Source organism: Vespa crabro, chromosome 10, assembly GCF_910589235.1.
Source record: "Vespa crabro chromosome 10, iyVesCrab1.2, whole genome shotgun sequence".
Lineage (NCBI taxonomy): Eukaryota > Metazoa > Arthropoda > Insecta > Hymenoptera > Vespidae > Vespa > Vespa crabro.
In genome coordinates this window covers 4,295,999-4,321,291 of record NC_060964.1, presented here as the reverse complement: position 1 = coordinate 4,321,291, position 25,293 = coordinate 4,295,999, and the positions used below count along the sequence as shown (strand labels likewise).

Sequence of the window (25,293 nt, the reverse complement as noted above, 5' to 3'; positions counted from 1 at the left end):
GAAAATAAAAAATAAAAAGAAAAAAGAAAAAGAAAATAAGAATTCTTATCGGTCAACTAACAAATCAGAGGCCTATCTTGTCCCGCATTAAAGATAAAATCTACGAGACAGCAAAAGTGGGCCAACATCCTTTACTTCTTCGCCGCTGTGAATCGTCTTTAAGGGAAGATAAAGAAAGATAACACGAGAAATGTATTAAATCCACCCTCGAGACCCACCCAACGATTCATTCGTCTCTTTCGAAGGAGAGTTGCGAGCCTTGGAAGCAGCGGTGCTCTCCTTGGGACTTTTTAAAATCCTTTCTTTAGTATGAGCCAAGAAGAGAAATGCGGAGAACCCGATTTTCTTTTTAAGATGAGAAAAATACGTTCTAAGAATTATTTCTATTCTTTTTGTTTTATTATTTTCTTTTTTTTTCTTTTTTTGCTGTTATAAAAACGACACGGAAATATATATATATTCCTATTTGATAATTTCCTAGATATTATATTACGTCTCTACGTACTGACCTTTTTTCCAATGTATTTTTTCATAACCTTTTGTCTTATTATCCGAACGGCCGTGTTTTTTGCGTGTAACAAACAAGTGTAGTACATGTTATTTTTCCTGAAGCAGAATATACTGCGAAAGGTATTGTGCAAGTTTTTTTTTTTCCCCTAGTACCTCAACTAATAATGCTTTCCTTGATTTTTTTTTTTTTATTTCGGTAGAAGAGTAGAATAAACGACACACCTGAATGATCCACGCTAAATCATGGGCGTTGTGAAAGTTACGATATTTTTCGAAACAGCTCCGGTGAAATTGAAGACCCGTTATCGGTAGTAGGAGTAAGCGAGAAAGAAGGAAAGCAGAGGCCATCATAGTGGTGGATGAAAAAAAAAAAATCAGAGCGAAAGCGAGAAAGAGCGAAAAAAAAGGCAAAGAGAAAAGAGGTATAGAGATTGATCGACGCCTCCCCTTTGATTTTCGCGACCTCGACCAAGTGGCCATGTATCCACCACGTATTCATTTCATGCCACTGGACGAACAAAAAGCGAGAGAGGAAATTTAAAAAAGAGCAAAGAGCAGACAGAGAAAGAGAGAACGAGAGAAAAAAAATATCGAGCGCGAGCGAGACAGACCGATCGTGAAAACGAAATCTGCGAAATTGGAGATTGCAAAATATCTCTTTCTCTCTCTTTCTTTCTCTCTCTTTCTTTCTCTCTCTTTCTCTCTTACTCTCATTATCTCCCTCTTCTTTTGTTTTAATCATTCTCGATACATATACAATATCCAAAGAATTAAATTCAAAATCATTATAATCGTTCGGCATCGACAATTGACTATGAAAAACAATAATAAATTATTCTTACCGTTCGATTCTATTTGTACGATCACACTGGTAAAATCATTCAACGACAACGACAAATGAACAATTCGCAGGAAGCTTTTCCAGTACTCATCTCTGGAATAACACCATTAAGCTAGATAGTAGTATATGCAATGACGAAAGTACCATCGATGAAGCACAAACGAATGAAAATGACAAACGATCGAGCAGAGTTCAATGTTTCTCAACGAATTTCAGCATTCGCATGGAACTCACGTAAAACGCGCTCATTTATCCACCTTAATTATCGCGCCTGATTAGTATTGATCGTTGATGTAATTGCGAAGCACAGCTTCGAGTAAAAAAAAAGAAAAAAAAAAAAAAAAAAAAAAAAAAGAAGGGAGAAAGGAAAGGAATGATTGGCAGGTTAAGTTAAAATAAATTACGGCAAACGATATTAATGAGAAATTTCTTGCTAATTATGGAAAAATATTTTCTTTTTATAAAATAAGATAGTGGAAATAGGAAACGTTGAAAATAATGACACGTTTAACATTAATTATTTCAATTATTATCTTCGATAAGAAAGGACTATCTATTATCAATATTATCTTATTCAATATAACACTTATATTACTTATTAAAGTAATTCATCCTTTTTGATATCTTTGCAGTGAAACCTTTAACCGTGGCCTTACGAAGACACGGAAAAAAGGATATCGGTAACGAGTCTTTACTAGCAGGAAGGCACTATGGAATGGAATGCGAGACCACCGGTTCAAGACCACCGGCAGTAATTACATGGTACAAAGGCCGGAGAAGACAGTTGAAGCATACGAAGGTAAGAATGGAAAGTAGAAATAATGTAACCCAAGATTAGAAGTTTCGACGTATTGGGAAAGAGAGAGAGAGCGGATGGACAGAAAAAAAAAGCAAAATACTCTTTTATACTTTTTCAGGCACCCACGAGACGTCGCATCGTATATCTTTTGTCTGCGATTGCAAAAGTAGCTTTTTGCACATTTTCTTTCTCTCTCTCTCTCTCTCTCTCTCTCTCTCTCTCTCTCTCTCTCTTTCTTCTTATTATCATAATCGATTTCTTTTTTTCAATACAAAATAAAATTAGTCTGGCACATAATTAATTATTGGCTAAATCAATTAGCCTTATATATCACGATAATTCCTTATTAAACGTTTTTCTCCATCGTCATTGATCGAATCGAGAAAAGTTTTAACGATATAAAAAATCATTCAATGCGTAATATCATTTTCGAATCCGACAATACACGAAATCGTTTAATGGTCAATATCTTTTCGACCAGCTCGCTGATCCTTCGTTCTTTAATTTCTTTCTAAATATTCTGACGTATTTCTAACGTATCGAAGAATTCGCTTATATTTGCAACGCAAAGAACGAAAGGTGAGCTCTTTTCTTAATCAAGAAATGATTGAAATTAGTGAAAGAGGAAAGAAAAGAAGATTTCAGAAGGATAGGTAACAACCACGTACATCCATATTCATCGGAAGGTGGGATCGTTAGTACATTTTCCTCTCGTTTTAAATAGAAAAGAAAAGAGAGAAAAAAAAAGGAAAAGAAAGAAAGAGAAAAAAAGAAAAAAAGAAAAAAAGGTCGAAGAGAATAAGGAAAGAGTATCGAGATGCGACACCTCTAAAGTACCATCTGCCATGAAGTATCTTCTGCTACGGCGCGATCCACATTACGAGACAGGTTGTCCGGTAACGAGGCCATCGATCCTTAACGAGGGCCTCCCATGACCGAGGTTACGCCTTTAGGTGCCGAAGAGATCTCTAGATATAGTGGGAAGATCGTGGCCGCTTCGATTTTCCAGTGGCACTCCTAAGAATTACGAAGGAAAGGACTTGCCAAGGAGAGAGGAAGGAGGTGCCAAAGAGAAAGAGAGAGAGAGAGAGAGAGAGAGAGCGCTGAGAGTAAAAGGTACCGAGAGGAGGATGAGGAGAAAGGTCGAAGCGCCCGAGGAAACCGATAACTACAATCCCCCGATCACGAATCTTTCCCCTGGGAGAGATCTTCCGAGAGAAACAGAGTCAAAAGGGATGAGAGACCGAGATGAAGTAAGAGAGAGATGAACGCGAAGCGTAGGACGTATATGCGCATGCGTACTCTCCGAACAGACAACCAGATAAAAAGAAAGAGAGAGAGAGAGAGAGAGAGAGAGGAAGAGGGAAAGAGAGAGAGAGAGATAAAGATAGAATGTGTGAGAGAGATAGCACTCTTTTCGAACGGATTCGATTCTCCAGCTTCGAGTCGCATTCGCTTTTGAAAGGGAATCGAAAGGAACGACTAGCTTTGAGCTTTCGAGGTGCAACGATTGAATTAAGGGGGCCGCACCTGTCGGATCCAGATGTTTTCATTGGTAGTATGCTAATTGCCAATTAAGCTATGCCGTTTCAACCAATCCTATTCTCTTTACATTCACTCACAATCTTTAACAAGACTAAGCGAAATTTTATACGAACGTTTAACAATTATAAACGTACAAATAAATTTCTTTTTCTTCCAAGGACAAATCATCGTAAAAACATTCAAAAGCTTTTATATCATCATAAGAAAATTAAATCGTTAATATTAATCGTTAAAATTACATTACTGATTAGATATTAAAAAAAAACTGATTACTTCCATTTGTTGAGCGTAGTTTTTTACTTACGTTATTTTTACTTCTTATATAATTGTATTTGAAGATCGAGTATTTTTTGTCAAAAGCACACGAGAAAGGATTAAATTATTTATGACATTTCGATTTAATCGTATTAATTCGCAGTTCAATTTCGTTAGAAATTTCGTTTAATTTTATCGTTAACTATTGAAATTTAATTTTATCGTTATCCATAGAAAGAAGTTGAAACTTTAGTTTGAATTTAAGATCAAATAAGATTTAAGCGAGCATTCAACTTCACTATCCTTTTAAAGTGTCCGGCAATATATGGTAGGGACGAACATGACCGCAGAATCGAGCTTTTATCCTGTGGGAATATCCAATGTTACCTCATAATATATGTATCGCAAAGAGCACATTAGCGTTGACTTCCCAAAGGGCTAGCTCGGTAATAGTGGTGAAAGGGAGGGCTACAAATCTTTCTTACGCATCTATCAAACGTGTTAACAGATTTTATAAAGTGTCAAAAGAATTTAGAATCCCCATAAACGTGCTACAAGAAAAATTCCATTATAATAAAATTATACTTACGATTAGTAAACTCGTAAACAGAATGCTCGTACAATTTATATATTATTTTAAAAATTAAATTATTATTTTTTCCTTAATCATGCTCGTTAGAAATTCAAAATCGTCATTGACCCTGATCTAAGTATTCCACATTCGTATCGTCCTAGTTAAATTCCAACGATCCCAAGGGATGGAACATTTATCGATAATTCAAAATTACAAACGTAACTTTCGAACATGGTTGAGCATATATGTCGAAACTGTCCTCGTTGTTGGGTCCATATCATACTGACGAACGACCCTAATTAATTTCGTATAGTTCATTAACAATTCTCACGGTTGAACGAGTAATATCGGCCAAAATATCGACCATTCCTACAATATTGAGAAATATTTGTGTCATTTACTTTGAACTCGATCATTCACAATACATATCTTTTTTATATAAAACTATAAATTAATTGTTAATAACAATAGATCTATCTATACTTAAGATTATTAACGCTATTGCCAATGATTATTAAATAACGTAAAGAAAGATGAAATTAAAAATGGAGCATCTATGGAAAAAGGGCAATCGAAAATGGCACACTATTATGATTCCAAATGTAAATGCAAATTGCAAGATAAGGGATCGACGCGAAACATTAACGAATTCTTAGCCACGTCGAAGAAGTAAAAACTTAAGGACTCAGCGGGAACGTCGTCGAAGAAGAGGAACACAGACGGCTTGGGACGTTACCGAGTCAGCGCTTAATTCGACCCGTTAATTTCAAAGTACGAACAATTAACGAAGAATCTCGGGCATTTCGTTCGTGACAGGTAGCACGAGCGACTGATAAGGGCTCGTGTACCTCCAACCACAGTCTCGTTTTCAGGAACGACGTCGAAGGTGCCGACGTGCCTCTTTAAAATTCTCCCTGGCGTCTCTCCTAAGTACGAGATAATAAAATATAAGCCTGGAGTAGGAGCTTTGTGCACGGTAAGGGAAAGGTCTAAGGGGTTCAAGGGTTCGAAGAAAAAGGGTACGCTTGACTCGACCGTTGTAGAATTGTCCACATTCGAGGAAGAAGGGCTTGGATAGAGGCAAGGATAGATATTAACATAAGCAGATCCTGTAGCCGACGGATCACGTATAGCACTTCTACCGTATTACCATCCTGATTATCCTATAGCCATCCACCTCGGTGTCTTCCGTCCTTCCTCCTCTGCTCTTTGTTCCACTATTCTCCCTCACCTGCGGGAGGACACGCATGGAGCCCACGGAGAATGGAGACGTGCGCGCAAGACAACCATAGAGAGGAAGAGAGAGAGAGAGAGAGAGGGGGGGGGAGGAAAGGAGAAGGAGAGAGAGAGAGTGAATTTCGAAGAGCGAAGCGAGGTAAATCCGAGGATATAGTAGACAAAGCCGTATTCCTGACTCGAGATAACGAGGATGCCATATAACTATCGCAGAAAATATGATTTTCGAAAATCCATGGAAACGCGTGTGCCACCCTTCTAAGCCACCCTTTAATAATCAACTCTTTACGTAGTCAAGACACTTACTTCCGTTCCTCTCGTCAACCGTACAACGCGACAAAGAAGAAGAAGGAGAAGAAGAAGAAGAACAAAAGAGAAAAGGCGACGTGAAAAATGATATCAAGAATTCTTACGTTCTACTAATTTTCGTCTTAAGATAGGTCGACGAAAACAATTTGATTCCTTCCGTTGAAAAGATAAGAGAAAGGGAACTAGTACAATTTTCGTGCAGATGTTGCACATAACGGTTGCTTACGAGCTGGCTCTCGACCTTAATACAACCAAAATTAACCATACTGGACGTGGCCGTATATATTTTTCTTTTTCTTTTATTCGTGGCAACCGTCATCTGCCATCTTGCGCCATTGAATTAGTTTTTTTTTCTTCTTCTTCTTCTTCTTCTTCTTCATCTTCATCCTTTCGCTACCTACTGTTACATCTACAACTTGTTACGGCTTTCGAAATGCGTTCCGGATGACCCAAGGAATTGTTATTTTTCTTAAATTACGTTCGCTTCGTTGTTAAGGTAATACCAGAGAGTAGTTCGAGCGGCAAGTACAGAAGGTGGAGAGATCGAGAAAAGGAAAGCAAGTATGAGCGAGAGAGAGAGAGAGAGAGAGAGAGAGCCGGGAAAACGAATAAAAAGATGCTTTTGTAAAACGAAACCCTCGTAAAACTCGAGTAGGTTAATGCGAAGTGGAGGGTGATACAAGGAAAGAAGGGAAACCAAGTGCAGTAGGAGCGAGGCAACGGGTTGAGCGCAATCGGACTTTGAATACGAAATTAAAAATGTCGAGTACAGGCAAAACCGTCGAGTTAAGGACGAAGATCTCGACTTTCGGCGTCACTTTTAACTCCTGACCCGTCTCTCTTTCTATCTTTTTATTCCTATTTTCTTCTTTACTCTTCTTGATTACGAAAACATAGTAAAAAACTGATAGCGGTTCGCTGATGTCTCGAGTATATTACGAAATGTTAAAAAATTTCGAAAATTACAGACACAAATAGACTTTTTAAGTATTTCTAATTAAACGTTACTTCCGGTACCGCTGTCATAAAGGAGTCGTCGTACATTTACTAACTCGACTTTTCCACGATTCACTTCACAAAGAGTCGTTTGTGTTTTAATGAGAATTCTCCTTACTAAAGTTACATCGAATTCACGATAAACTTTCTACGAAAGTGTATTTATTCGTAGAGAAAATATCTCAAAGAATTTGAGATTGTTCTGAACTATCTCAAGAAATCTTTCGTCTTCTCTTTGATAGAATCATTGGTCTTTCAACGATGCTCCTCCATTCTATAATCATTCGAAAGAAACTCGTTTGACTTCTACTACCAACTGGTGATCGTGAGCTTTGGCTTCTATACAAGTGTTGGAACGTACTTACAAGAGAACGGAGTCCGACACCTCCACTGAGTTCCTTAACAAGATATTCCAGTTGGTAACTGGGACTTCTGCTTCAGCGAAAGCGCATACACATCTTCCGTTAACGCGTATCGTGTACTCAGGCTGTCGCCTGCTACTCCTTCGTTTCTCTTGTCGCACCTCGCGCTCCTTACCATCCTTAACTCTCCTCTTACATTCAACCACGAAACCACCGTGTTTAAATTTGGTGTACACATTTGCACGACGGAAAGGACTCGACGGATAGATAGATATCAAGAGATAGAGAGAAATTTATCGAGTCTCACGACACGAATTGTACAAATTAATTTTGTTTGTTCTCGTCTACTATCTATTTAACTATTCTCTTAAATATATAGTACGAATTATTTTATTATTTTCTTTATTTGTTTTACGAAAGATCAACTTGCTGGTAATACAGATTACATGATATAATTATGTTAATTACATGTACCCGAGAGAATCGATAAATGAATATTAAGTTAGTGGCAAAGGAGGGAAATAGAGCAAATGCAATATCCTAGTAAATGAGTTCATCGAAGTACAAAAAAAAGAAAAAGAAAGAAAAAAAATTTTTAATGGAAACTCCAAATCCGTACATAAGGTTCATATTCTGGTTAATGGTGCGTTAGCCGCATAAGAGGTTATATGTATCGTAACGTGGAAAAGCATTTTACGTCTGGTAAGCTTTTGTGGTATAAGAAAATATACCTTAAAACTGCAAGCAATTTTTAATACTATTTAACAATTTATAGATATATAAAAATAATATTACTTGCAGTTTCCTCCGATTACAATGGATCTCATATAGAACATGCTCATAATCGAATGGGTGACCTCAATTTAAATGCAATGAATTCGATGCACAAATACACTTAAATTTTTTTATCGAGTATTATACGTGAGAAGGCAATATAATGGATGCATAGATTATTGAAGGAGTGGCCAATTATAAAAATTCATAATAACGTTAACATCATTGAAAGTTGTTATAAGTTTAATAAATTCGATAATACGTAAAGATATAGTTAAGATAACGATAAGATAATCATTGAATCATTTTAAATAATTAATATACTTACATAGAATGCAACAGAAGTAAATTCATACCTTCATCAAGAATTTTGTACAATTTAAATTCCACTTTTTAATTTCTCCCCGATAAATAATCATTAAGCAAATTGAAAAATTCAAAGAAAATGCCATAATAATAAATTGTATACACATTATCCGATAATGTTTAATTCCATTAATTTATAAAAACTTTTTCAATGTTAAGCCAATCTAAAACTCGATAATATTTAATATTTAATATTTAATATAGTTAATATATCTAGGATATCATATCTCTGTCATATTAATAATCAAATAATAATTTCTTTCACTGCGTTTATATATTTTATAGGAAGAGAGGAGCGAAAATCGTACGTTGAGCCTGGTGGAATTCGAACCAGGTGTGGAAGATCATGGAAAATCAATAACCTGCAGGGCAGAAAATCCAAATGTAACGGGACTCTTTCTTGAAAAGTCATGGAAGATTGACGTTGTATGTAAGTATACGATATTAAAGAAAAAAAAAAAAAAAAAAAAGAATTGCTGGAGTTAAGACAAAGAGGAAAAAGTAATAAAATAAATCAAATTTTACTATCGAATTCTATAAAATAATAAAACTAATAATATTATAATAATATTAAAATAATAAAAATGATAGCTATAAATAAAGAGAAAACAATATGTTTGACGACGCATAAGTCATTCAACGCACTCAAATCAAAAAAATTGATTAGTTAATCATTTTAAAAATGGTGCCTATTTTGATATCGATTATTATGAAAAATTTTCGAGTCAGATTATATGAAATAACACGCGAAACGTCGTAAAAACGTAATTTTCGACACGTACGACATGTTACACCTTGAAAGATATTATTGGTCCATGCGAACATCGTAAAAAAAAGAAAAGGAAAGGAAAGGCAAGAAAAGGAAAGGAAAGAAAAGAGAAGAATAGAAACGGGAATCAGCCATTTTCTCATCGGCAATCTCATCCTCATTCGCAACGCGTCACCGAACCGACCGATTTTACGAGCTTCTTTATTTCATGCGTCGTGCGAGCGCGCGCGCGCGTGCGACAGCGCTACTTTTATTGCACCAATAAAAGGATCTGCGCGAGATTTCTCGCGAGCTACAGCAGAAATTTCAGCGAAGAACCAGCACCCTCCACCTTTCAGTCTTATATATCGCGTTTCCTTAACGCGAGAACCTACTCTATTCCCTTGCGATCTCTCGGTGAAATGTCGTAAAAAGAAACGAGAAAGAAAAGGAAACCAAAAAAGATGGGAGATCTCTCAACGAGGGTGACTCGTAAAGTGAAAGGAACCTGTCTATGAATTCGGACGTTCTGATTGATCTACGAGCGACAACTCCATTTCTTTCGTCTTCAATTCCTCCTCTGATCCCTCCCCGTCATCTTATCCTCTCATGCTTCTTCGTAATCCTTGCCGAAGCTCCCTTTATGACGTTCCGATTTCGGCTTGATTTTAGAGGCTTGTTACGTAAGAATGGCGATCGGTAACCGATTCGATTGTGAGCTCTCGACAGAACCGCCTGACGACTTATTTTTACGAGTCCGACGATTTTCTGAAAAACCGATCTATTCGTACGCAAGATACGCGATGAATCAACACGCTCGTTCACATTTTGTTCAACTTTTTTTTTTTATCATGCATAATTAACTCGACTATTTGTCGCGACTGTGAACAAATACGACTTGGCAAATGAAAAAAGAAAAAAAAAAAAAAAAAGAAACAAACGAAAAAAAGGCCTTTATTCCTTTCTCTCCTTTTTTCATTTTCATCTTTGAGCGAGTTTATTTCAAATCAAAAATGTTGACGAATGTGTAGATGAATGGATCCTACAATGAAGAGATGGAGAATATCGATGAGAGTACGAGTACAGCCTGTCGACGCGTTCTCTTTGATCTACCGACGACAACTCTATTTTTTTCGATCCCGTTTTGGAAACTCAACTATGTGCACATACCTCCTCCTCCTCCTCCTCCTCCTGTCCGCCTCTTCCTCCTCCCCCTTCGTGACGCCTCTTCAGCGTAATCTTTCGGTCTGGATCCCATGTTGATCTCTCGATCACTTATTATACACGAATGACAGCTCATTGGTCGATCGTACCGTTCGAAATGGCAAAGGCTCGACTATACAAAAAGAGAGACAGAGAGACAAAACGAACGTCGAGTCCTTTTTTTTACTAGGACCTTTTTATTTATCATAGCAACGCGCTATGTACCTACTATGTAGGTCCGCTCGCGATACATACCGGGTGGCAGCCGTTCCACGTATATCCTCGTTGGACGCATGTCGATCCCACTCCTACTTCTACATGGAGGTCAAATTTATCACACGACTACGCTCATCCGACCTCGTAAACTTTACGTTCCGACTTGTCGAGAGTTATGGCGAGCCTAGCGATGAATATTGAAATGAAGACAGACGTCGGAGAGGAGCAAGGACATGAAAAGAATAATGGCCGTACTCTCCTTCGTGTCAACATTGTTGAGAAAAATTTCGATCGATCTTCGAACTCCTTCTATCCTATCGATTTCTTTCTATCCAGTGTAATTCTGAAATTAATATTTTATCATTGAAAATAGATTCGTAACACCTACTGTCGTGCTTTGCTTTTAATCACTTTTTATGTACTCACTGCGCTCCGATAATACTTGCATTTCTTTGTCAGTTGCATGGTCGAAAAGATAAGCGAAAGAAGAAAAGAAAGGGAACAAAAGACACTGGTCGTGATCTGTGAGCCGAAGAAAAGATATCTACAAGAAGAAGAAAATGACGTTACGTCACGTTTTCAATTACGTTCGCTGTCCCAAAGCATCCTTCAAATTATACTCGCACGAAAAGTCATTCGGCTTTTCTTCGCCGATGTCGTCGTTCTCGTTTTCGTCCTCATTGCCGTCCTTGTTGTTGTCCTCGTTGTCATCCTAGTCGCTCAATTCGCAAAGAACGTTCAGAATGAGAAAAGAACAGGACGGAAGAATTTATTGTGAGTCAGGGCAAAAATCTTGACGAAAAAAGGAAAAGTTCGAAACAAATGGCGTATCCAAGAAAATTACCGAAGAGAACGTCCGCTATGTTTGTCGAGCCAGAGAACGGAAACGAGAAAGAAAGAGAAAGAAATGGAGAGGATAGCTGACGTGATCAAGCTAATTAATACTATCTAAAAGGAGTAGATGCCTGTAGAAAAGATAAGAAATGACGTAGAGAAGGGAAAACAAAGAAAATTTATCGAGATACAGTGTAAGGTCTTGTAAAGAAACCAGAGAAAAAAACTGTAAAATAGCCACTGAATAAGACACAACATCATTAAAGTAATGAACTCTCTAAATAGGAGATACGAGGAGTAACAAAAGAAGAGAATAGAGAGTCTATTTTTTCTTGTGTACTCTAAAAGAATTAAATGAAATGAAAAGACTTGAAAAAAGAAGAGAACATTCACTATCGCTTTCAAAATATTCTTTACTTAACCATCTTAAAATATAAATATAATAATAGATCGTAATATCCATTAATATAAATATAGAAATAATATATCATTGAAATAAATAGATAATATCTATCAATCACTTTTTCATTCTTCCTATTCATATAAAATTAGAATAATTCGCAAAAATGATGGAGGATTGCGAAAAAAGCAAACGACGACGATATTTCCTATCGAAAAGAAGGATAGACAGGTCGCACCCGTTCTACAGGACGAAGAGGACGGACGTGCCCCTTAAGCTGATATCAGGTTGATGAAATTCTACGAGGGCGGAGTCCGCCCAAACGATAAAACGTATCTAAGCCCTTCATCCTATTCCCTCGCTATGAGGAAAAATAGTAGAAGACAGGCAAGAGGAACACTCCATTTCCTACGTGTCCCATAACAGAAGTTCGAGGGTGTTGCCTGTCATGACTAGTCATATGGCTATTACTAATTTTCTTCCAACCTATCCGCGCGTTTCTCTATTTTTTCCACTTTCATTCTCTCTACGAATGAGCAACTATTTCTCGTATCTTCATTTCTAAATATACAAATATTTAATTCCATAAAAATATTTCTTTCGACAATCCTTTCGTATAATACTTTTACTTTTTCCTACGACATACGCAATAAATAAAATTAATTATTTTACAATGAAATGATGAATGTGTATTTTCTTTATCTTTACAGATCCTCCGATCGTTTCATTAAATCTCGGATCAACCCTTAGTCCGGAGGATATTAAAGAAGGCGACGACGTTTATTTCGAGTGCCATATTAGAGCCAATCCATCCTGGTCAAAGTTAACATGGATACACGACGTAAGAGACATCTATTATAAATCTTTCATTTTTTTCATCGTTAGATTCAAAGGGCAAACATTTTGTTTGATCTTTCGAATTTAATAATTTACACACGATTCCGTCTCTTTTATTTGTTATAAAACTTTTCAAAGTTTATTCACGTATCGATTGTATTTTTATCCAAGCGTAATACGGAAATGCGAGAAAAAGGTGAATCCGACATAACAAAAATGAAGCAGCATATCCGGATCGTCGGAATGTTCGGAACGTCGATAAATTTTATTTCTCCGTTTTTAAAAAAAAAAATAACCGTGTCCATTAATCTCGTCAATTTTTACAAGAAACACAAAGTACGAACAATCCAAATCGGATAATCTTTTGACAACGAATTGGTCTAATTTATCTTCGAAAAAACATTTATTAGAGGGTTGCATCGACCTATACGTTTCACGAAATAATATATCGCATTCTTTACGTCGCGACGCGCCAGATTTTAACATCCACTGGAAAAACGGTAAATACTTTCCTCGATCTATTTCCTTTTTAAATCTAACGAATCGATCGAAACTATATTTCGAATTGTTTTCGACCATTTGTGAAAAGCTTGACAATCGGAAATAAATTGTAAAAGTTTCTGTTATGAGTATATGTAAGAGGTAAGATTTGTGCATTCAAAAATGAAAAAGGAAATGATAGGTCTTATAAAATCCATAATACGTTAGATCTATCGATCGATCTGCTATTTTACAAAAATCTAAATCGCGACATTTTCCTCTGATATGAATTTCAACGAATGATCTCGAAAAACAAGTTACGTTAAAACAATTAAATATCCATAACATAACGATTGCAATGCACGCAACGTCAAATTATTTAAAATATTACCTATATACACCTACTATCTTAATTCTAATCATTATTTTTTTTTATAATTGATTTATTCATCCGATAATCGTGGCTAATTTTATAATGTCCTAATTTCTTAAGTACTTCAATGCAATTCCATCGCTAGTACGGAAAAAGAAGAGAACGAGATCCTCGTGGGATTTCTATGAAGAGACTCATTTCAAACTTTCCTTTACGTTAATTATAGAAATTATAATCTATTTCGATTGGTACTTATAATTAGCAGCAAATATAATAGATAGGATCGCATTCTTATAATATCGTTAGTAACAATTAAAGAAAATCTCTTGTAGAATGCAAATCCCAAGCAATCAAGAACAAATTTTCCCTATCTATCTCTCTCCCTCTCCCCCCCCCCCCCCCCCCCTCTCTCTCTCTTTCTCTCTAACACGTACGAGTACGCTTACTCGTATCTTTCCTGAATTTTAATCGCTTTGATCGAATCGCACATCGAAACGCGGCACATAACACTAAACGTTAATTTCGATCGTTTTATTGCATCGCGAGAAACCATAACGAAAATTCTACGTGAGATCCGATTTTCTGAGATTTCTGGATATTTAAATGTATCATAAAATTTCATGGCTATACTCTTCGATAACTTTCCCTCGTACTTCAGATATTACTTCTGTTTACAAAAATAAATGTAAAACGCAAAGCTACGTAATCTCGTATGTACGTAGCAATCATAGCCCTTACGAGATTTTCAAGAAGAGATGGAATATATTTCAATATTGAGAAAGAGATGGTTCTAGTAGTTACAAATAATAGATATTAACATAAAGTAAACGTACGATCGAGAAGTTCAATACGTTAGTTGAATAATCCAAATAATAAAAAGAGAAAATCTTTTAACCGATCTCTCTTTTTTGCGCTCCAAAAGACCTTTACTTAACTTAAACCCGTTGGAATGATAACGATAAATCAAGAGCAGCATAATCGTCTCGATTCTCACGGCTACGACTTCCGTTTCCAAGGTTTCGTTTTAACTCGGAGTGCATTATCGTCCCTCTTCTTCGTAGCGCTGGAAGTCATGTCCTACGTACTTCTCTCTTTCTCTTTTCTCTTTTACTTCTCCTTTCCATACTCTAGGCGACCTTTCGTTGGATATGCGTCGTAGCTTGCGAAGGATGCAGAAAACGGGCTAACGGTGAGCGGGTAGCAGCTGCTACTGCGTAAGAGATTTCCGTCGAAATTGCATCTTAAAAATATGATCCGACTTCATTCTGTAGGAGCACCCGGCTGCCATAATCCCGTTGCCCTTCTACCTCTTCTCCCCTTCTCTCACCCTTTCTCTCACTCTCTTCCTCTATCTATCTATCTATCTATCTATCTATCTATCCATCTCTTACCTTTATCATCTATGGTGCATTCGAGCTACCATCAGGCCAGAATCCCTTGCTCCTTCTCTCTCTCTCTCTCTCTCTCTCTCTCTCTCTCTCTCTCTCTCTGTCGTTGGACGACTTTTCTTCGCATCGCTTCGCTCTCTTACACGAAGGATTCTACCTCAAACTTTCTCGACCCCGATTTATGCTTAAACCGTAAAACCAGTTCGTAAAACTGATGCGAGTAAACCGACGCGATCAACACGAATGGAAACGATCTACGAATCAAACACGTCGTATCTAAGCAAAACGAATTTCCTCGTTTTTGTCGTTTTATGATTCTCTCATTCAATGTATTTCTTCAACATCCAAAACATCATCCCGTGAATAATCACAATAAACGTTTAACAAATCATTAATATTGTTTCTGAATTGGGGAAAAAAAAAAAATTCCTTGACAATCGCAATAATTATATTCGAAATGTTAATTCTGGAGTCATCGTTGTTCATAGAAAGAGATTAGTATTATTTGTAAACTGGTGTGTTCTTCATAAAACATCGGCATTATCGGAAAACGATATCAACGATGTCTATAGACTATCAAATTTGCACCATTTTAGAATAACGTGTATACGCAACATTGACCCTTTGTCACGCGAATATAATTACTTTAACGTTAAAAAGCGTAGACCGATAAAGGAAAGCGAGCGACGTTTGTACGCGGCTTTGTATACGTATATAATATGATATAAAAAAGACAAATTGCAGGTGATTCCGATTGAAAGTATGATACCTGCGAGAGTTAGTATGTACAAATACGAAAATGAATTTTAGCTACGATAGAGAAAATTGATTCGTTATCAAATTATTACTGTACCAATGGCAATTTCGCGAATGTCCTCTGTAACTAACAATTCTCCAAAATTAATTTAGGACCTATAATGTTACGAAGCTAGCTATAATTTGTAGTTCGATCGATATACATACAGTAGAAAGAAAAGAGAGAAAGAGAAAGAGAGAAAGAGAAGGAGATCGAGTGAACAACAGCGAACCAAATATTTCCAATACTCTGGATGATAAAAGCAATACTATTGATCATTGTCGATCCTTCATTATTATACCCAATCGCGATTGAATTATTCAAATATACACTTTGTTCTGTTTAAGTGAATCAGGAAAGGCATCGATTCATTTTTTACCCGATAATGAAGGACGATCGAAAAATACTATCGGCTTTCGCATTTGGACTTTTCAAACCCTAGATGTACTTTCCTCTTCCTACCGTACGATCGCTTTATCCATTTTCTCACTTCACCGAATTTTCCATTACTTTTTTCCAAGTATAACGAGTTAAATGTCGTCATCCTAAGGAGCGTTTCTCTCTTTAACGGTATATTTCGAAGCGCGCGACGAATCATTATAAAAACGTCGTCGACTATTCGTAGCGATAATAGCCCTTTGAGAGTCGATCGTAAAGGGGAAAGAATCGAGAGCGAGGACGAACGGTCGAGTAGACAAGAGAAAAAAAAGGGGGTGGGGCTGGGGGGAAAGGGAAGGAGGGAGGGAGGGAGGGAGGGAAAAAAAGAGAAGAAACGGAGTTGAAAAAGAAAATGGGATCTAAGAAGGACGGAGTAGCACGTTGGATGGAGAAAAGAGATGCGGAAAAATAGCTATGGAAGGACAAAAAGAAGATACGTTCGTTGGGTGCTATAATGGAGTGCAGTGATTAAGCTGGCCCTAGCATCGACGAGGACAATAGAAAAGTCTTGTAACCGGGTGAAGCATGGACGAGCCAATCGGGGAAGTAGTTCAGAGGGAGGGCGCGTTAGTTGAAAGGATTCTCTTTACTCTTCATCTTTCTTCGCAAAGTAGATTGAACGAACGGCAAGACTTTACCGACCGGCACGACGGAAGGATTCTATTAATGTCGTCGTCGCGTGTCCGAACGCGAAGGCGAACGATCCTCTTTCTCTCTCCCCCCTCCTCCCGCACTCACCCCTTTCGACCATTTTATCTTCTCGCTCGACGAGTTCCTCTCTCTTTCGCTAAGCTTGCCACGCGATCGTGCGACGAATTTATTTGAGAAATTATACGAATGCCTTAGTTGACGCTCGTAATCCGAAACGTAGAACGAATAACCTCTCCGGGGAATTATAAAGGACGAAATATTTTTCTACAACGCTGCTTCTCAAAGTCTTGTCCTCGCGAGAAACTTTATCGTAGTTTCTCGCTAAAAAATAAATCCCAGGCACGTCGTAGCGTGAAAAAAACTTTTCCAAGAGGCAACTTCTACACCAACGAACCCTACCCCAAACCTCACCCACCCAACGACAACCAACCCTCTCACGCTCTCGCAAACTGTTGCTCTGAAAATTAACTGCTAAATTATAAGCGCGAATTTATAACGATGCGACTTAGTGGCTTTCCTGAAAAGCAAAATCTCTTAAAACGACCGATTCAAATCTCTTCTATTCTTGTTCGTCATCGTCTTACAATCGGATTACCTCCTTACCGGCTGATCTCTTCATCGTGATTCCTTCGAAGAGCTTGTTCCAATTTATTTTCTTTTCGATGAACGAAAGAAAAGAGAAGAGGATCGTTAAAAGGTTCGAAAAGCTACTGTTGCGCTCATTGGCTTCCGCAATATTACAACCAATATTACAACCAATATGTTTTAACGAATATAAATATTTCTGGTGTTTCTTCGAGTAGTAACATAATATAAAATGCATGTTTTATGTTACATTAAAATGTTGAAATGTAAGAATCTAAAGAGTACGAATCGTTTACACATTTCAACTTACAATTATTCTCTTCTACGAATATTATCCTAAAGAAAGGAAAAGTTTGAAATCTAAAATCGAAACGATTCTCTATTTGTTTCTTTGAAATCGACGTTATTGCTTTCGCAAATCGATTGATTGTTAATAGTGCATAGCGATGGTAATGGGTTTCGTACAATGAATCGGCCGAGTGCATTTCCTTCTCACGCGAGATTCAATCCGACAAGTTCGGTTCTTAATGCGAAATGGAGTTTAAGACGCGGGTTTAGAAGGGAGGGGGTGAGTAGTATAGCGCCGCCGGATTCGACAGACCGTACATCAATCAATTTCACTCCCGACTCGATCGGGGCGCCGTTCTGGAATTCCGGATCCAGTTAAGGCGGCTTCCTCGAGGCAAGTCACGAAAAACGTTTCGTTTTCGTTAGATTTCGATCTTGAATTTTCGTTAAAAGATTAGACGATTTTGCTAGAACGGAAACGCTAATATGTCTTTTATGGTCAATCGTCATCCTTAAACTACTCCTACGATTTCTTTTCAAATCAAAGATCTTACATTTATCATGAATGTTAAACGATTAGCCAAGATTTTCTAACCTTGACAGAAGGATACAAATAACAAGAAACATTAAATAAAATTGTATACCTCCTATGAAACAATCTGTTTTCCAAACAAATCACCTCGTCGGAACATTGATCACATTTCTCTCTATGTCAGCCCATGTTCATATACTAAATTTCTCTCCTACGGATCTTCGAGAGTTATCATTGATTGAATAAATTAATACGTTGTAGTAATTGCAACTCTAACTTTGTTACCCTTGCAGAAGGGAATTAACTCCTATCCGTGAGGTTTCAATATACAGAACTTAGACCCTCCCTGGAGAACATTAGAAGCTAACACTCGGACTTGCTCAAGCTTATTAAAATCACACAGATTTGATTCATCAACATTACTTTATAATTTTTATGAATATTGGATTTAATTACGTGTAATCTTGAGTTTTATATAAATCGGGCTATTTTATCTTGAGCGTATATTTCTTGATAATAAATTGTTTTGGCTTTTAATAATGGTTTAGATTATTCTTCTTTAACCTTAATTAAATACTGCGAACTAGTCAAATGCGAAATAATTATAAAGAACGTTCGTTTCTACGAAAACACATCGAAGATATTCAATGTCTTCAATTGATCTCGTCTGATCATTCTTAACGCAAAACGAAATATCAAATTTATAACATTTACACAAGAGAAACGTAGCTTTTGCCAACGAAAATGCAGAAAAGAGAAAATATACTTGCCATTCTTCTCTCCACTCTGTTTCTCATGAACAATAAGAGAAAAAGAAAACTAAAAGGAAGAAAGAAGGAGCAACCCTTCATCCAAGCCTCCAAGCTTTACCTTATAATTCTATATTCTAAGATGCAATACATCATTCGTTTCTTAGCGCCAGACGGTCTTACTCTTCACCGCAACAGAGAAACATAAACCTCCAAATGATTCAATATTTTACGTCGTCTACGATGCGCTAGACGGTGCATTACATGCCAACGACGATGAAGGATATCTCACTTGGTCCAAATGACGCGAACACGAGATACACACTAGGTTCTTCGTATCCGTTTGTTTTACCAATGATTATCAACTATATTCTTTCTTTTTCTTTCGTGAATTTTTTTTTTTTTTTTTTTTTTTTACAAAGAACGACGATAAAATAAAGAATGTCTTATTAAAAGATATAACTTTTTTACGATAAAATTGATTAAATCAATTTCAACCGTATACGATCTGGATTCATGATTAATTCCAACTGGTGTGCATTTGCGATAAGGAAGGCTAGCTTGCATCTTTAAAAGTATTTTTCTCTCTTCCTCGAAGAAAATCGTCAGAAACGATAAATTTTACGTTAGTAGCCAAGTGGCAAAGCACGTTTGCGACACGTCCGGTGTAAAGTGAGAAAACGAAAGAGCAGCGGGAAAAGGCAGAAACAAAAGAAAGTGAACGCCGAGAAGAAGAGGAAAAGAGGAACGCGAGGAGGAGAGAGAGAGAGAGAGAGAGAAAGAGAGTTAAAAGAGAGAAGGTCGGAGAACATAGCGAACTAGAGAACAACCTACTCGAGCAGCATGCTATCTACCTCGACTCTTTAAAGCTAGGCGCTTTCGAGTTCTTCTCTTCTGAGTCTCGAGTACGCCACGACGCCCGTCACATTCACATACACGTGAATATATACAAACGTATATGAACTTGTGCTCATACATACCATACGTATACACATATGGACGTTTCATGCCGAGTCCCACGCTCGACACGATTCGTTTAACAGCACAGCATATGTGGCTTGCGAACCTCCGAGATACGAGTTTCATGAGAAGAAGAATAGCGAAAAGTATGAGATTACGAATGTAGAGCATTCGAAATGAGAGAAAAAAGAAAAAAGGAAGATAAAGAGAGAACGGAGGAAAAGGAGAAAGAGGAGGAGGAGGGGGGGGGGAGGAAGAGATGTGAGATTTTAAATTAGGTAGATTCTCTTATTTCGCATAATCATTATACTTTTTTCTTGACATAAAGATTCTTCTTTCGGCGTTATATGATTTTAAAAGGGATCGTTGATATTATCCTAAATGATATTTTTTTCATTAAAATGTATCCTTTTCTATCAATAAAATACAAATTTTTCATAATTTTCAACAAATATAGATACATTTGTAATTTGATTTCAATAAATTAATTATCTTTCATTCGATAACAATCATTACATTATTTTTCCTATTAAATTCGTAAATATAGCAAACATCATACATTTCATATGATACATCTGAATCTCTTCGCATGATATATCTTTGAATCAACGAAACGATTTCATTTCCAATATCTCTATTTTATTTAAACAATTTCATCGTCACAGATCTGAATACGCTAACAATGTCATTTATCCCAGACATTCTACGAAGTTTGAAAAATAAGGAATAAAGAAAAACTTGATAATAATGTAATGATAAATAAATTTCGAAATTTTTAAGCCTCGAAATACTTCTATACTGTTTATAAGATACATAACGAAATATTTTACGGCAACAAGAGAATATTGTTGAAAGCAGAATATTCCGCGGGTGATGATAAGTGAACATAGTCGGCAGCGAAATATTCCGCGGCTGGTGATAATTGACAATCGTGATGTGCGGATTATTCCGCTTATGGATGCAAATGGGTTAACGCGTTGAATGCGGTTTGGTCCTCTCTTTTATATTTCCTTTTTCCCAAGTCGATCTTTTGAGAGAAAATTGGTATTTCGAGTAGACGTAATAAGGACAGACCGTCCGAGGTCGTCAAAGATTATCGAGCGAGAAATGAAGTAGGCTAGTCGAGAACCACCGGACTATGGTGAAGTCAATGACCGTTTGTCGACGGAGAAAGAGCGGAATAAAAAGGTTTCTACTACCTTTGAAGAGAGGAAAATCCTTGAAAGAAGAAAAGGAAGAAAGGAAGGAAGGAAGGAAGGAAGGAAGGAAGGAAGGAAGGAAGGAAAGAGGAAGGAAGGAAGAAGTCGTAGCCGCGACTTGTTGGCAATTTTTCAAGGAATCACTGCGCCGTCTGACCAGATTGAACGCCCCAGGCTCTTTTCTTTCCTTATTCCTCTTCTTCCCTTTCTACCTCCATCGCTTTTTTCCTCTCATCTGGCTACCGGAAAGGACCGACCTGGAAGAAGGTCCTTCGACCACGTCGAATTCTCGAGGAAGAATGTTAGCATCCGAGCGTGCTCTTGGCCGGAAGGCATCTCCCGCGGTGCCAGTGCCAGTAGGAAATCCGTCGAAGATCGAAAATAGGAAAAGAAATTCGGTGGATCGACTATTCGGAATTGGACTAAAGATCGGTACGTCTAAAGACGAGATTGAATGGGCAAGGTATTCGTACGTTTTGCGCCCTTCGAACGAAAACGTGCCGAATTTAAGAGATTCCACTACGTCAGTCGATCGATTTCTCATCGATATAATCTTCTTTCGGTTAAACCGAGCCTAGAAAAAAGATCTCACGGTCTTCGGGTCCAAGAAAATGCTTTTCTTTTTTTCAAAACGATCAAAGTTTTTCTTTCTCCTCTTTTTTCTTTTTGTTTTCTTCTTCTTTTTTTTTTTTTTTCTTTTTTTAAAGCACACAATCGTACGAACTGATGTTCAATTTGTTGTCAGATTATAAAGTATTAGTACTGGGGAAGGCTTATATACACAAAGAGTACGATGGTTAACAGCTAGTTTATACAACGGCAATGTTCGAGACAATGCATGGGGCCATTGTAGAATGGTCGTTCTATACACCGTGTACCGCGAATAATTCCACCCTTATTCCAAACCCAGAATATTCTCAAAATGGAGCTCTGTGCTTTCGGGCTCCGTTCCAAACGTTCTTTTTCCTATGGCTTTGCGTCACGCATACCAGATCGTTCTACTTGTTCGCGATTGCCTCGTCAACTTCAAAAGCAAACATTTACGAGCGCCTTGCGTTTCATACGCAAACGAATTCGATTCGAGACGTGACCCGCATACATCGTTCGTACTTCTTTCAGTCCTACGTTTACCAACGATGTTCTTTTTGCCAAGATAAAGCGGAAGAGAGAACAATCGCTACGAGTTGTCACGGATAAAAGACGAGACGAGACGAGGAGAGATAAACAAAGTTAGCCAGCGATTTTGATCGCTTTACTCGAGTGATACGATTAGAAGCCGCTTGGCGATAGATCCAACGAGAGGATAATAGAGAGAGAGAGAGATAGAGAGAGAAAGAGAGAGAGAGAGAGAGAGAGAGAGAGAGAGAAGGGCGTTTCCATGTATCCGTACTTCGTGAATGGATACGACCGAGAAGTTAGTCGATCCCCATTTACGGCGCAAACCTCATGAAACCTAATTATATTGTAGAAGATGAAGCTCTCGCCGTTCCTCTAACCCTGAAACTAAACGATCAAAGGGATCACGTTGCTTTCGACAAAACTAAATAAGGAAATTAAATTAATAACATTAAACTAGTCTCCCGCATTTGAACATTAAAGAATTATCAATTAGCATTCTGATCACGAAAATTTACTTTCTCAGTTTTCGTTAAATATCCACAAAATGAGATAAAGTGTATTCAATTCTCGTCGGCATATATGCCAAAAGGACGATAAGGCAAAGAAAAAAAAATAAATAAATGGAATGGAGGGAAAATAAAAGGGAACGGATCGAGTGAATATAGAAGAGAGAAAATTCGAGCGGCGGTTGTATAGTAGCTTTTTCGGAGAATGACTTAGTTGCAAGAAAAGATAAACGAAAGTCGAGAACTGACTATACAAGACTCGCTACTGCTACTTTCCTTCTACTTTGTCGTAACGGCAAAGAAAACCTTAGACGTGGATAAAGAAAACGAAGAGGAAAAGAGAATGAAAGAGAGAGACAGAGAGAGAGAGAGAGAGAGAGAGAGAGAAAGAAAGAGACAAAGAGGATAAGAGATCTTAGAGTCTGACTAACTGGATAGAAAAGGGCCAACAGGAACGAAAGGAAACTTCAAACTTTCGCCTCTCACGATGAAGAAGATAGAAAATGCGAAGGAACGTTAGGTTATCCTCTCTGATGGCGACTCGGTATTCTTCTATGTGGAAAAATGGTTAGCCGTTTTCTAAATGCTGGATGTTCTTCCTTTATAAGACAGCATTGTTCCCGTTAGGCGAAGAACGGAAATCGATGCTACTACGACGCGTAGATAAAAGTCGAACGGAAAAGAGAATCGAAAAGAACGATATCACCACCGCCGATATTGGCTTATCGTTCGAAGTAACAAGAAAAAAGAAAAGAACAAAGTCTCCCCGGATTTCGTCTTTCGGTCACGAAAAGTAAAGTAAATAGGAGTACATGCCGCATTAAATTCTGCCATCTTTCCTAACGAGGTATAATACTTAGCGGTTCCTTCCTTAGTTTCATCCCTTTGCTCGCAGGTACGAAGTAAATCGAAGATAAACCCCAGGATTTAACCGAGGCTTAACCTATGCTAAGCGTGCTAACTCTCCTTACCTAACTGGACCACATGAAACTACGCTTGCATAGATTACAATGTACTTTAATTGAGTTAGCATGTTAATGGCTGAAAACATCTATCCGGCTACTTTCATCTTCGTCGAACATAGAAGGGGTATATGTGGTTTTTTTCTTTTTTTTTTTTTCTTCCTCTTTAAATTAAAGTTATAAATAATCTTATCCCTTCAACGTAACAACATCATTTCCGTTATCGATTTTGGTCAGACTCTGGTCGTGCCCTTAGTTCAGACTAAAATAATGATTCGTAGTATGGGCTTTATCGTCGGATCAAATAATTAATATAAGTTAATCGAGGAGCGACCGTTAACAAATCGTTTCTTATACATCAGTCTGCCCCCAACAATTATTTCACCGCTCGAATCAATCTTCCGTTTCTTATCCCACTCTTGTGAGATCATTTAATCACTCGCAAGTAATTAAGTACTTTGCCATTAAGAAAATTCTACACGCGAAAATTCACGAAGAAATAGCTCACGTAGCATGGTGAAAATTATTATAAAACAATCGAATGAATTTTCCTTTTTCTTTCTGTTCTGTAATCTCTCTAGAGAAAAAAGAAAAAAAAAAAAAGAAAAAAAGGAATGAGAGAAGGAGAAAAGGCGAAAAGAAAGAATCGAAAGAATTGAAAGAAAGAAAGAGTAGAGAAGAGAAAAAAATTCGAAGGAGTCTCTGCAGTTTCTCTCAACATTCAAATAGCCTCGTTTCAAATCGATTTCGAATTATCTTCGGAGAGCGGATTCCAATGGGACAGAAGAAAGGAAAGTATGCTGGTGTAATGGAGGATACGACTGTAAGGTAAAGAGATATAAGGAGTAAAGAAAAAGAGACGGAAGAGGGTTGTTGAAAAATAAAACAAGAAAAGCTAACCTCTCACCGACTGTACAGAGAAAACGACTTACAGTGAAAGACAGAGAAGGAACTTTCGAATAATGGTCCCTCTCTATCTGTACGTATATCTAGACGTCTATACGTCTGATCTATAACTCAAGGATATTTACATCGTTGCGTCTGACATAATATAGTTCGTCAACGTCTACGGTTGATAATGAAACAAGCTTCTTGGCTAATACCATTTAGAATTTTTATCTATTATTTTATATTCTTTATATCGTAAAGATGATATATTTTTTGATTATTCATCTTGAAATATTTTCTTTTCGATATTTATCTCATTTCACCTGCTATTTTTATCTCAAGTTAACAAAGAGAAGAAAATGAAGGAAGGGATCGACATAATCGTACTAAACCATAATGAAATCTCCATCTGCCTTTCCTGCGTCTAGCTTGATTAAACACCAGCCAGTGTTTAATAACGTATACGAGGAAGTACGAATCGACTTCAAATATGTATTTGACCGATACGATCTAGTTATTCAAACACAGGTTACTCTTCCTGTATTTCCGGAAAGGTCAATATTGATACTACGTT

General features: G+C 37.3%; 1 protein-coding gene across 3 annotated transcripts in view; it reads left to right on the top strand.

The window, feature by feature from the left end:
* The window catches only part of LOC124427551 (nephrin-like), a 283,707-nt gene that overhangs the window by 232,172 nt on the left and 26,242 nt on the right, over positions 1–25,293 (top strand). For all 3 annotated transcript variants that reach the window (XM_046970580.1, XM_046970582.1, XM_046970581.1), the window contains exons 7-9: positions 1,984–2,150; positions 8,853–8,997; positions 12,679–12,809. In XM_046970580.1, the coding sequence (XP_046826536.1) occupies positions 1,984–2,150; positions 8,853–8,997; positions 12,679–12,809 (443 nt within the window). The remainder of the gene's footprint in view (positions 1–1,983; positions 2,151–8,852; positions 8,998–12,678; positions 12,810–25,293) is intronic.